At 43.2% G+C, this 14,686-nt stretch overlaps 1 protein-coding gene across 1 annotated transcript in view; it reads left to right on the top strand.

Annotated features, from left to right (window-relative positions):
* KCNN3 (potassium calcium-activated channel subfamily N member 3) overlaps nucleotides 1–11,628 on the top strand; it is a 154,583-nt gene extending 142,955 nt beyond the window's left edge. Inside the window, exons 6-9 of the mRNA XM_073639236.1 lie at nucleotides 2,215–2,325; nucleotides 5,368–5,495; nucleotides 5,786–5,855; nucleotides 6,328–11,628. Coding sequence (XP_073495337.1) covers nucleotides 2,215–2,325; nucleotides 5,368–5,495; nucleotides 5,786–5,855; nucleotides 6,328–6,624 — 606 coding nt within the window. The 3' untranslated portion in view covers nucleotides 6,625–11,628. The remainder of the gene's footprint in view (nucleotides 1–2,214; nucleotides 2,326–5,367; nucleotides 5,496–5,785; nucleotides 5,856–6,327) is intronic.
* The last annotated feature ends 3,058 nt before the right edge of the window (nucleotides 11,629–14,686 follow it).

Raw genomic sequence — 14,686 nt, 5'->3', positions numbered from 1 at the left:
TCAGTCTGGGAGCAATCCTAGAATCCTCCTGGCCAGGTGGAGTTGTAGGCCTGCCGTTCTGACTGTACTCTTTGGCTATCCCTCTTATAGTCGTGTTGTAGCCCACGTCCCTCAGTGTAACGTGCTGCGCTCACCCGTATGGCTGGCGACTCGGACCTTGTGGATTCCTCGCTCCTCTGTGGCGGTACTGGTCCTTTCATGTGGCTGAAACTCCGGGCTTCTGTGGGCCGGGAGACCTGCAATCCTCTGCCCTGCGGTATCTGCTGCTGGGCCTGAAGGGTCCCACAGCCTCGGACTCCAGTGTCCGGTTCTCTGTGTATACTGGCCAGGACGAGCTAACTCCAGCTCCAGTCCCTGGCTCCTTGCTCCTTCGTGTCCTATCTCACTCCACACACTGACTGAACTAACCCCGCCTCCAGACCCAGTTATAAAGGGCCGGATCCTCCTCTTTCTGGTCTGGAGCAGGAGGTGTTGCATGTAATGTGTTCCTGGCCAGGAAACCCCTGTTTTGCTCCCAGACATGGTATTACTACCACTGTGGCAACCAGACCCTCTGGGGTGCCACACCTTCACTCTGCGGTCCAGCTCACCCCAAACCATCTCGATTGGGTTCAGGTCTGGTGACTGTGGAGGCCAGGTCATCTGGCGTAGCACCCCATCACTCTCCTTCTTGGTCAAATAGTCCTTACACAGCCTGGAGGTGTGTTTGGGGTCATTGTCCTGTTGAAAAATAAATGATGGTCCAACTAAACGCAAACCGGATGGAATAGCATGCCGCTGCAAGATGCTGTGGTAGCCATACTGGTTCAGTATGCCTTCAATTTTGAATAAATCCCCAACAGTGTCACCAGCAAAGCACCCCCACACCATCACACCTCCTCCTCCATGCTTCACGGTGGGAACCAGGCATGTAGAGTCCATCCGTTCACCTTTTCTGCGTCGCACAAAGACACGGTGGTTGGAACCAAAGATCTCAAATTTGGACTCATCAGACCAAAGCACAGATTTCCACTGGACTAATGTCCATTCCTTGTGTTCTTTAGCCCAAACAAGTCTCTTCTGCTTGTTGCCTGTCCTTAGCAGTGATTTCCTAGCAGCTATTTTACCATGAAGGCCTGCTGCGCAAAGTCTCCTCTTAACAGTTGTTGAAGAGATGTGTCTGCTGCTAGAACTCTGTGTGACATTGACCTGGTCTCTAATCTGAGCTGCTGTTAACCTGCGATTTCTGAGGCTGGTGACTCGGATAAACTTATTCTCAGAAGCAGAGGTGACTCTTGGTCTTCCTTTCCTGGGGCGGTCCTCATGTGAGCCAGTTTCTTTGTAGCGCTTGATGGTTTTTGCAACTGCTCTTGGGGACACTTTCAAAGTTTGCCCAATTTTTCGGACTTACTGACTTTCGTTTCTTAAAGTAATGATGGCCACTCGTTTTTCTTTACTTAGAATTTGTATTATGGCAAGAAAAAAGCAGCTAACAGTCTATTCAGTAGGACTCTCAGCTGTGTATCCACCTGACTTCTGCACAACACAACTGATGGTCCCAACCCCATTTATAAGGCAAGAAATCCCACTTATTAAACCTGACAGGGCACACCTATGAAGTGAAAACCATTTCCGGTGACTACCTCTTGAAGCTCATCAAGAGAATGCCAAGAGTGTGCAAAGCAGTCATCAAAGCAAAAGGTGGCTACTTTGAAGAACCTAGAATATAAGACATATTTTCTGTTGTTTCACACTTTTTTGTTAAGTATATAATTCCACGTGTTATTTCATAGTTTTGATGCCTTCAGTGTGAATGTACAATTTTCATAGTCATGAAAATACAGAAATTTCTTTAAATGAGTGGGTGTGTCCAAACTTTTGGTCTTTACTGTATATTGCCCTGACTTAAAGCTAGTGTTTCTAGAATCGGTGGAAAATATCACGTCATTTTTCTTAGCATGGTAATACGGTAGGACAAATGCTGTGTTGGAGGGACTAAATAGGCCTCTGTAAATGGAAATGGCAGCAAAATCTTTTAGTCCAAGCAGCTACAAAGGCAAGACAATGAAATGTTATAGAGCAGGGCTCCCTCGGGACGTGAAACCCGCAGTTCTCGTTGTCAGTAAAAGACAGAAATTTGCAAGCAGAAAATTGGGTGGGTTGGGCTGAGTTCAGCCATGAAGAAAAATGGCGAATGCATTAAAGAGGTCTCCCTAACCGATTGTCTCTTTACAGGGTGCTGGTTGTACTGCCTTAGTGGTGGCAGTGGTCGCTCGAAAGCTGGAGCTCACCAAAGCTGAAAAGCACGTCCATAACTTCATGATGGATACACAGCTAACAAAACGGGTAAGCTAGCTAGAAAATGCCAAGCAAGATAGAGGGGTCATTATATGCAACTGCAAGATTTCCTGGTCAGGAGAAATGCAGACATAAATGGAAGGCAAAACCTGTACTGCTTTCCCATAAAAACACTTTTAAAATCCATACCCAATCATAGTTACATTTTGGACTTCTGTAAGAAGATAAAGACTCTTTAACATGTCAGAAATTAGGTATAGATATAAAATGTAGATTGTAACACATGTTTAAGGCATATAAGTGCTCGTTGGTTTTCCAATAAGCCATGGCGGTAGTACACCTGAAGAGTACCAATTAGTGATGGAAATCTCACTTTCTTATCTACTAAGGATTTGAGTGCATTCAGTGAATAGAGCTCCTGCTCTTACCTGTGAAACCAGTGCTGATTTCCAGGATTTCTTTGCAGGTCACATGCAACCGGGCAACAGCTGTAAGATGTCATACACATCAAGTCTGAAATCATGCAATCTTCTAATGCTGTAAGACAAGAGAGCGAAGGCTCTGGGAGTACATGACACAGCAATGCAGAAGTGTACCATGTGCTATACAAAAGATACAATCACAAAAAGCCAAAAAAAGCTGTATTGAATAGACAGAAGCAAATGTAATCATCCATTTCTTCTTATGCAGATGTCAGTGCTTTGCTGCTCTCTGCTGGTAGCACCTGAAGGATCGGCCGCTCGCAGCCTCTGCTAAATAATACAGCAGTGCTGCTGTAAGGACATGGACAAGTAAGAAGATTCACACAGTTAATGCCTGAGTGTTTGCAAGCAAGCACCGCCATCTGCTGATCAAAGATGATAGGAAAAGAGAAAGCAGAGATAATTACATTAGTAGGAACTGAAAAGTGAAGTGCATGTTCCCTTGGGGAAGAGATTGGAGGAGACACCAGGTCAGGTGATAGCTGTGGCGCAGTTAGTAATTATAAAAGGCCCAGTAGGGCAGTGAAGAGGAGTAGTTGGTGCCTGGACCTGTGGCAGGTCAGACATATGGTGCAGCGGAGTTGGCTTACAGCTGCCATTACAAATGAGGAATTGAGTAACCACACCCGAGTGAGGAACCAAGTAACCAGACCCAAGTGAGGAACCGAGTGACCAGACCCGAGTGAAGGACCAAGCAACCAGAACATGGGTCGAGTGACCAGAACCAGAGACGGGAGATCTGAGCCCAGTGAGTAGGGCAGGGCCGAGAGAGATGACCAGGTCGCAGAAGAGGGATGTTCGTGTGAGTCTAGCTTCGTGTGTAGACGTATAGTACAAGGGGAGTTGGGGCCATGCTTCAAGGGACGGAGACGGCCAGCGTGACGGGTGTGCAAAGTAACTCATCATACAGAACTTGCGGCCTAACGGCGAAGCGTCATAGACTCCTGTTAGAGCCTGTACGATGGTCCTTATTGCTCAGAGGATGACAGAGACGGTAACGGGCCCGATAGTACTGTGACGCACTTCAGGTGGAGATGTTAGGTCAAAGACACCACTAACGATAATGGTTGTTTACTTGTAATAACAGAACAATAGTGCATTAATAGAATTGTCTTATTACCCAGTATAGCCAAATTGTTGTATTTGCACAATATAATAATTTACTATAATTCCACTGTTTGCTTTACCCTTTGATATTGTGCCATAGGTACCACCTATGTCTGTGTTAATCAAATAAATATCTGTTGGTTAAGTTACCACTGAGTCTTCCTTCTCTGTTCTGTTGCATCCACGTACCTGTTTACACTGCCTCACAATATTTAATTCATATCTTAATTAACTCTAATGTCTGATATCACGCTCTGACAGTAAAGTCACGGCCCCACTATCAGTATTTGGTCAGTATTCGGTCAGTATTTTCTCTCAGGAGTGGAAGCCAAAACCAGGTGAGTAGCAATCAGAGAAAAGGTATAATAGAAACAAGTCACCAATTCTGCATTTATCACCCACTCCTGGTTTTGGCTCCCACTCCTGAGAAAAAATACTGACCGAATACTGACCAAATACTGATAGTGGGGCCGTGACATAAGGGTCATAGAATGAACCGATGCTACTAACCAGTCTTTTTACGACTGAACTGATACTATTTAAAGGATTAATAGAGTAGATAAAGAGGGGTACATGGGTTACAGTTACGGTGGATGCCATGGCAGACAAGATCGATGTTGCTATGGTGTAGATGAGCGAGACAATGTCGTAATGTAGACAAGATGGATGATGATTCCGGGAGATAGGTTGTGGTGTGCAGTAGATGAGATAAACATGGTGACAATTACGCGGTGTAGATGAGACCGATGATGATATGATGTAGATGATGGGTGATGATGTGGTGTAGATGAGACAGATGATGGTGTAGTGTAGATTTGATGGTTGATGACATGCTGTATATGAGATGGATGATGAATTGGCGTAGATAAGACTAATGATGTGCTGTCTATGAGATGGAAAATGGCATAGCGTAGATGAGGCAGATGATAGCATATATGAAGATTGAATAGATGATGACATGGTATAGATCAGATGGATGATATGGTGCATGTACTGTAGATTAGATGGATGATGATATGGTGCAGATGAGGCAGATGATAATATCTATCTAGAGATGATGATGCAATGTATGTAGATGAGATGGATGATGAAATGATGTAGATGAGACGGATAGTGGCATAGTGTCAATAAGACAAATGATGACGTGGTGTAGATGAGACGGATGATGGCGTGGTGTAGATGAGACGGATGATAGCGTGGTGTAGATAAGGCAGATGATGTAGATGATGATGTAGTGTAGATGAGACGGTTGATAAGATTGTGTTGAAGAGATGAATGATGGCTTGGGGTACATGAGACAGATGATGACGTGATGTCGATAAGATGGATGATGACCTGATTTAAACAAGACGGCTGGTGGCATGGTCTAGATGAGATAATGAAATGGTATAGACATGATTGATTGACTACCAATAGTAGATAAGATGTATGACAACTTGGTCACTATTTGGATCTGGTAACGCTGGCCTGTCTACATTCATTGCACACTATTATATTGTAGATAAAGAACGCAGCAGCGAACGTCCTCCGGGAAACATGGCTGATTTACAAGCACACAAAACTACTGAAGAAGATTGACCATGCTAAAGTCCGCAAGCACCAGAGGAAGTTCTTGCAGGCCATTCACCAGTAAGTAGGCAGTCCTTACAAGATTATGAGGTTAAGGGAATAAGCACATTTTTTTCATTGGCATTGCAAAAATGAAAAACTGTTGCACCAAGAACAGACCATGATAAACAGCAAAAAGGCATAAGGACAGTATAAATCTCTGGAATTTTTTGGCTTAAGTTTGAGAATTCTGTGAACTCCTCCACCTATGAATATCCTCTCTAATCGAGTGACAGTTCACAAACTATTTTTACAAGTCGATGGCATCAGTTTGTCATTGACCACTTCCTGACAGTTGGTTTGTTTTGCAGGTTACGGAGCGTGAAGATGGAGCAAAGGAAGCTGAGTGACCAAGCCAACACCTTGGTAGATCTCTCCAAGGTAAGTATACAACACATAACCTGTTGAGTTGCACTATCCAGCCATAGAAATGTCTAAGTTTCTCCATAATTTCATCCCGCGTCTAGAGTAATTACAAACATGGTTTACAGGCATTAGACTCATTTTCCGATCAGGATGGTAGCACACATATTAGTCATTCCTGGATTTGTAGCATGAGAAGTTAATATTTATACCGTCATCATTAGCCCTATGTATATCTATGGGGCTTATGGTACAGTCTGGAGGAGGATTCACTAATTCCTACTGAGGTTGGCGCTGGCTAAGTTATATCTTTTCCATCCTATTGGTGTTTGCTGAGATTGGATGGGTTAGTTGAAGCTAAATGCATTTTCCTGCTCACAATCCACCACCTGGTGTTGTGGTAGATATCACACAATGTTATTCTGTACCTCAAATCACTGACAATTTTCCATTAAATTTAACATTTTCATTATTTTTTACCCATGTGCAGATGCAGAGTGTGATGTATGATCTAATAACTGAGCTCAATGACCGCAGCGAAGATCTGGAAAAACAGATTGGGAATCTAGAAACCAAACTGGACCAGATAACTTCCACTTTCAACACTCTTCCTGTCCTGATTGTGGACGCCCTTCGACAGCAGCAGCAGCATCTTCTTTCTGTCATATTGGAGTCACGGGCGCTCGGAGTCGCAGTTGGAACTCCACAAACTCCCCTTTCGGACAGTCCCATGGGGATAAGTTCGGCATCTTTTCCAACACCGCACACCAGCTCCAGTAGCTGCTGATTGGCCAAGCTTGTGTTGTGGATAATAGACCTCCCAAGTCGTAGCGTGCCGTCAGTAGGATTGTTTAGGAGATGTTGGGAACCCTGGCTACCTAAATATCATGTAATCTCAGCTAACCTTGAGTAGAACCGTCTTGTAGAAAGCCAGTTGGTGCTCAACGTGAGGAACTGCTTGAAGGGTCAGACACTATGATGCACCTTCTTATTCACTGCCAAGTAACCTGCGATGCTTAGCGGAGAAGGACTGGTTACTATCCCACTTCCTCCTGCCAACACTGTCCCTGATTTTCCTACTAGTGTCCTTTTTTTTCTAACACTGCCCTCCAATGTCCCGGCACTTCCATGGGGGCTAATGCCAATGCAAGCAGATTCAACCCTTTCCGAAGTCTTGGCCTCATCCTCTTCTTACAAAGTGCCTGTACACTGAAGGCCAATACTGTCACAACCACGAGTGCCCCCCATAGGGGTAATGCCTGGGCCCACTCTAGAGGTATTGAGTCAACAGCCCAGATGGTTGACGTCAGTTGGTCTTGCTATTAAGGACATGAGATTCCTTGTGCTCTCACACACTGAATTTCTGTGCTTGGCATATATATGTCAAAGGAGACGCAAAAAGTGGTACATAACAGTACCCAATTAGCTTTGGGGTGGTGACGGAAAATAATCCGTTACTCACTGCGCAACATACATCTACCTGCGCTATACGTGGGCGCTCACCACTTCTGAGTATATTTTTGCACCAAACACAACCAAAATACACAATAAAATACGAGTTTCGGTTCAAACAGGTTGTGTTGAATTGACGATAGACGGCCGGAGTGTGGTATGTAAATCACTGTGTACCTTTCTACAGCTATAGACTAGCTCAATACGGAATGGAGCTACAATCAGGCTTGTCTATTGAAAAATAGAGAACAAAAATATATTTGTATATTTATGCTTAAAACAATCAAAATCTGAGCACCCGCTTCCTTCTTAAACTTTCCAGTCAGCAGATATCTGCAGAAATTACTGTCGCTATGACAGTTTTCTAACAATTAAAAAGTCTGGTGAGGGAAGAATTATAATATAAAGCAGAAAATGGTTTAATGTGTCTTTACACAGTGTACCTGACAGTAATAATTTAAAGGGAGTTACTTGAGCACAGCCCTTTAAAATAAGGTATGAAGTGTTAAAGAAAAACTAACTGCACCAATAAAAAAGCGAGGACTGGTCAGGTAAAACTTAGGGCCACGTAAGCTCCTATGGGATCATCCTCTGCTTATTATATTAAGCGTGCTCCCATGTAAAGGGGGTCTGGCTTGATGATGGATTCCAATGAAGCAATCAGCACTGATGTTGTCACTATCGTAACATAATGAGTAATATTTCAAGTTGCCTTTAATGAGGCTTTGGGATGGGACTGGTATTGGAGACGTATCCAAAATGGGCCAAATCCTTTTATATTTTAGGATTTTATGTGGGAAATCAGATTTCCGACGCACAGGGGCAGAAAGACAGTGCTCCGACAGCCATGACGACAGTGTTTCATTGAGTGCCAAAGTTCTTAATATCTATCAATAAATTCACAAAGCAATTTTTCTTTCTTTTTGTACTTTTCGATTGTGGCTGAATATCTCTCCTCTTGATTATTTTTAGAGAGTGCAGAAGGGGGAAACACGTGTATATCAGAAAGACCATAACTGTGTACGTAAAAGCAGCCGTCAAATCCTCCAATCTTCCTCTATTTTACCAGCCCACCCCCCATAAATATCCACTTACACAGCTCCCAGTCAGTGACTGTTGCTTTGTGTCGTTGCACAGCAGCCCCTTCTAGTGGTCGATGGTGGTAACATCCAGGGGTTATCACATGGGGGATTGAATGTATCAGTGTGTTAATTTGATAGATTTCGCTTTATATAAAGAATATTATATTCTGCAAACCTCATCACTGTCCGTATATCCTGCAGATTATTACGTGGTTGACCTCTCTGCAGATCATTGCTCTGTACTGTCCATCCTTATACATAACAGTATTGCTTCTTCCCCTGTTACAGATACTTTGTAATTCTACACTAATAATGGAACATTTCAGGTTTTAGAATGAAGGGCATCAATTTATTCCTGGGAACTGGATTAGCAACAGGTAATTGGGACTAAATGCAAGCTTCCTTACAGAGGTTATGGAATAAATTACCCTGAGTCATTAGCATCTGCTTCCTACAGGCAGAAGAAACTGAACGTAAAGTTTCCAAGAGGCCACAGGAACAGATAGGCTGTAAGTGATGTCATCACTCTATAGTGAACGGATAGGCTGCATGCTCAGTGATGTCATCACTCTATAGTGAACGGATAGGCTGCATACTCAGTGATGTCATCACTCTATAGTGAACGGATAGGCTGCATGCTCAGTGATGTCATCACTCTATAGTGAACGGATAGGCTGCATGCTCAGTGATGTCATCACTCTATAGTGAGCGGATAGGCTGCATACTCAGTGATGTCATCACTCTATAGTGAACGGATAGGCTGCATACTCAGTGATGTCATCACTCTATAGTGAACGGATAGGCTGCATGCTCAGTGATGTCATCACTCTATAGTGAACGGATAGGCTGCATGCTCAGTGATGTCATCACTCTATAGTGAACGGATAGGCTGCATGCTCAGTGATGTCATCACTCTATAGTGAACGGATAGGCTGCATACTCAGTGATGTCATCACTCTATAGTGAACGGATAGGCTGCATACTCAGTGATGTCATCACTCTATAGTGAGCGGATAGGCTGCATACTCAGTGATGTCATCACTCTATAGTGAACGGATAGGCTGCATACTCAGTGATGTCATCACTCTATAGTGAGCGGATAGGCTGCATACTCAGTGATGTCATCACTCTATAGTGAACGGATAGGCTGCATACTCAGTGATGTCATCACTCTATAGTGAACGGATAGGCTGCATACTCAGTGATGTCATCACTCTATAGTGAGCGGATAGGCTGCATACTCAGTGATGTCATCACTCTATAGTGAACGGATAGGCTGCATACTCAGTGATGTCATCACTCTATAGTGAACGGATAGGCTGCATACTCAGTGATGTCATCACTCTATAGTGAACGGATAGGCTGCATACTCAGTGATGTCATCACTCTATAGTGAGCGGATAGGCTGCATACTCAGTGATGTCATCACTCTATAGTGAACGGATAGGCTGCATGCTCAGTGATGTCATCACTCTATAGTGAACGGATAGGTTGCATGCTCAGTGATGTCATCACTCTATAGTGAACGGATAGGCTGCATACTCAGTGATGTCATCACTCTATAGTGAACGGATAGGCTGCATACTCAGTGATGTCATCACTCTATAGTGAACGGATAGGCTGCATACTCAGTGATGTCATCACTCTATAGTGAACGGATAGGCTGCATACTCAGTGATGTCATCACTCTATAGTGAACGGATAGCCTACATTCTCAGTGATGTCATCACTCTATAGTGAATGGATAGGCTACATTTATCAGTGATGTCATCACTCTATAATGGATAGGCAGCATACTCAGTGATGTCATCTCTCTATAATGGATAGGCTGCATACTCAGTGATGTCATCACTCTATAGTGAACGTATAGCCTACATTCTCAGTGATGTCATCACTCTATAATGAATGGATAGGCTACATTATCAGTGATGTCATCACTTTCTAGTGTAGCAGCATTCTCAGTGATGTCATCACTCGCCATTGAATGGATTGGCAGCTTTCTCAGTGATGTCATTGGTCGTTAGTAAATATACAGTACATATTGATTTAGCCAACAATGTTACTGAGCAGATACCAGATATATTTTATATAAATTCAGAATGTGATAATGTTTGATTGATCCTGTGTAATAATTATAGCAGGGGCACTGGCATTTATTACCACTGCCATATTCTAAGTAGATCCAAAGATGCTGATCCCCCTCCAACTACGTGACACAGATCGGACTCACCAAACGTGCTGTGATCATCCATTCTCCATATTAAAAGCAGACCTATAGCACTGATGTGCACATTGGGCTTTAATTTCATGTTTGTCCATAGCGCCCTCTGTGGGTCATATTTCGCTAATGGTCAGACATCTAGAGGTTACAGAAGACTGTCTTGTCCATCAGTCTATTTTTAGGGACCAGTCAGAATCAGGGAGTTTTGCATGTGTTTTTGCATGTAGCGAGCGACCTTATGGCACCTACAAGAGGCCGTCCATTTCATTGGCCATATTAGGGAGATGATTGAGAAATTGGTGGAAAGGTCATTCATCCGATATTGTACGAAGCCAAAGAGATGGTCATGATTGAATGCTCTGTGGGTAGCTCTGTGTGGTCCTCACCCTGCTGTTAAAAGGGCATTATCCTCTTAATGGAAGGAGCTTCACCATGATTTCTACTGAGGGGCACTCTCGCTTCTAGGTGCGCCTTTGACCTTTTCTACCATGTCCCAGAAGTGGACGGCTGTCCGCCGCTAGTGCAGATTACTTTCTAGCCCTTACATCAGTCATTGTGATGGCACCACCAGTTCCAGTCCTCAGCCGTCGTCCACTGCCGGCTAGTCTATGGCAAGAGGGGTTGTCTCTATACCTAGTCCAGGAAGCAGGGTTTGAAAGCGTTTAGGACCAAGAAAGCTTACCTCTCCCACCGCACGGTTGCAAAGTCGTAATTCGGACTGATCCCAGTCTTGGAGACTTTGCGGTGTAGAAATCCGCCATATTTGTCTTGCAGAATGTAGCCTGTTGTCATGTCGTCTCCATAGCTCTCCTCGGCCGACGTGTCGATGGTAAATTGTTCATCTCCTTTTATTTTATTATGATATGTATCTTCCTTCAACGTATTTTTTTATATTTTATAACAAAGATATCCTTATCCGATCGAGCTATTTTTTACTCTTTCTATATAGACAGAATGCTGGTGACGCGGCGCCCGGTCTCATCCAGGCGCAGTCACTCTATCCATGGTAAATAAAATATAAAACATTTGCTATGAAGTGCCGTCTGTGTCTTTTACTGGGTCTGTGTGTCACTTATAGAGATATTTGCTCACTCTAAAAACATTAGCTACACCCCCTTACAAATTCCTCGTCATACCCACCAGCGCCCTATTATTAGGCCACACCGCCCACCATGGGATCCGATATTACCTACACAACAGTATCAGCAGTAAAATCGGGCTGATAGAATAATACTGAAGAAGTGGCTCCATAATAGTGACAGAACCATAAAGATAACCACAATGAAATCATTTTAAGAGGGAGAATAAAACTAAAATAATGAGGATGCAAAAGTGTGCACACCCTCTTATAATTTCGTGTGTGGTTGTGTTCAGAATTACTCGATCACATTTAGGCTGGGGTCATACTAGCGTATAAAAAAAAATTGGTCCGATGTTGATCCAGAAAAGTAGGACCAGTGTCAAGTGAGTACAATGACATGTTTATGCAATCTGTATGTAATGCGTTTTTAATATCATTTTTTACATACTGCAATTCTCTATGTCATTTAAGGCTAGTTTTTAGTGATGAGCGAGTATGTTCTATTAACCCTTTCGGCGAGTATGCTCGGGCCGAGCTCCGAGTAGTTACAGCTGCTCGGTGATATGGTTGAATCGCTTCCGTGTGCATGATATGCGACTGTTTGACAGTTTTATTACACGTGTGGAATGTCTATTGCTTACACATTCATCCCATGTAATAAAGCTGTCAAACAGTTGCAAATCATGCACACGGGAGCGATTCAACCATATCACCGAGCAGCTGTAACTACTCGGATCTCGGCCCGAGCATACTCGGCGAAAGGGTTAATAGAACATACTCACTCAACACTACTAGTTTTCAAGCTAATAAAGCAATGTTATATACAGATATAGATAGATAGATACGCTGAAGTCAGCTGCCGACTTCAGAAGAGCGAGAGGAGAGAAGGTGAACATAATTGTTTATTTTTTTCTATACATTAAAGAACAGCAGCTGTACGGGGGACATATACCAGGACATGGAATATATATATCAGGAAGGGGCCCATGATAGGCAACATATACCAGTATGGGGGATATATATATCAGGATCGGGCCCAGGCTAAGGGACATATACCAGCATGGGGTGTATACAGTCATGGCCAAAAGTATTGAGAATGAGACAAATAGTAATTTTTCCAAAGTTTACTGCTTCATTTTTTGTAATGGCAATTTGCATATACTCCTGAATGTCAAAGAGTGATCAGCTTAACAGCAATTACTGTACTTGCAAAGTCAATATTTGTCCAGAAAATGAACTTTAACCCCCAAAACACATTTCAACATCATTGCAGTCCTGCCTTAAAAGGAGCAGCTAACATCGTTTTAGTGATTGATCCATTAACACAGGTGTGGGTGATGATGAGGACAGGGCTGGCGATCAATCAGTCATGATTAAGTAAGAATGACATCACTGGACACTTTAAAAGGAGGCTGGTTCTTGGTATCATTGTTTCTCTTCAGTTAACCATGGTTATCACTAAAGAAACACGTGCAGCCATCATTGCACTGCACAAAAATGGCCTAACAGGGAAGAGTATCGCAGCTACAAAGATTGCACCTCAGTCAACAATCTATCGCATCATCAAGAACTTCAAGGAGAGAACTTCCATTGTTGTCAAAAAGGCTCCAGGGCGCCCAAGAAAGACCAGCAAGCGCCAGGACCGTATCTTAAAACTGTTTTAGCTGCGGGATCGGACTACCAGCAGTGCCGAGCTTGCTCAGGAATGGCAGCAGGCTGGTGTGAGTGCTTCTGCACACACTGTGAGGCGGAGACTCTTTGAGCAAGGGCTGGTTTCAAGGAGGGCAGCAAAGAAGCCACTTCTCTCCAGAAAAAACACCAGGGACCGACTGATATTCTGCAAAAGGTACAGGGAGTGGACTGCTGAGGACTGGGGCAAAGTCATTTTCTCTGATGAATTCCCTTTTCGATTGTTTGGGACATATGGAAAACAGCTTATTCGGAGAAGAAGAGGTGAGCGCTACCACCAGTCTTGTCTCATGCCAACTGTAAAGCATCCTGAAACCATTCATGTGTGGGGTTGCTTCTCAGCCAAGGGAATCGGCTCACTCACAGTCTTGCCTAAAAACACAGCCATGAATAAAGAATGGTACCAGAATGTCCTCCAAGAGCAACTTCTCCCAACCGTCCAAGAGCAGTTTGGCGCCTTTTCCAGCATGATGGAGCACCTTGCCATAAAGCAAAGGTGATAACTAAATGGCTCATGGAACAAAACATAGAGATTTTGGGTCCATGGCCTGGAAACTCCCCAGATCTTAATCCCATTGAGAACTTGTGTTCAATCATCAAGAGACGGGTGGACAAACAAAAACCAACAAATTCTGGCAAAATGCAAGCATTGATTATGCAAGAATGGTCTGCTATCAGTCAGGATTTAGTCCAAAAGTTGATTGAGAGCATGCCAGGGAGAATTACAGAGGTCTTGAAGAAGAAGGGGCAACACTGCAAATATTGACTTGCTGCATTAACTCATTCTAACTGTCAATATAACCTATTGGTACTCATAATATGATTGCAATTATATTTCTGTATGTGATATAAACATCACACAAACACTAATAAAAACCAGAGGCCAGCAGATCATGTGAAAATATAATTTTGGTGTCATTCTCAAAACTTTTGGCCATGACTGTACAGTGGGGAAAATCAGTATTTTATACACTGCCAATTTTGCAAGTTTTCCCACCTACAAAGAATGGAGAAAGCTGTAATTTTTATCGCAGATACACTTCAACTGTGAGAGACAGAATCTAAAAATAAATACCAGAAAATCACATTGTATGATTTTTAGATATTTCATGCAATAAAATGAAATGTAACTAAGTATTTGATCACCTATCAACCAGCAAGAATTCTGTCTCTCACAGACCTGTTAGTTTTTCTTTAAGAAGCCCTCCTACTCTACACTCTATACCTGTATTAATTGCACCTGTTTGAACTCATTACCTGTATAAAAGACACCTGTACACATAATCAATCACATTCCAACCTCTCCACCATGGCCAAGAACAAA

This window comes from Phyllobates terribilis, unplaced genomic scaffold, assembly GCF_046119375.1.
Source record: "Phyllobates terribilis strain yellow unplaced genomic scaffold, ASM4611937v1 Scaffold_7__3_contigs__length_470593459, whole genome shotgun sequence".
NCBI classification, from domain to species: domain Eukaryota; kingdom Metazoa; phylum Chordata; class Amphibia; order Anura; family Dendrobatidae; genus Phyllobates; species Phyllobates terribilis.
The sequence above is the reverse complement of the archived record's forward strand: the minus strand, read 5'-3'. Positions and strand labels throughout refer to the sequence as shown.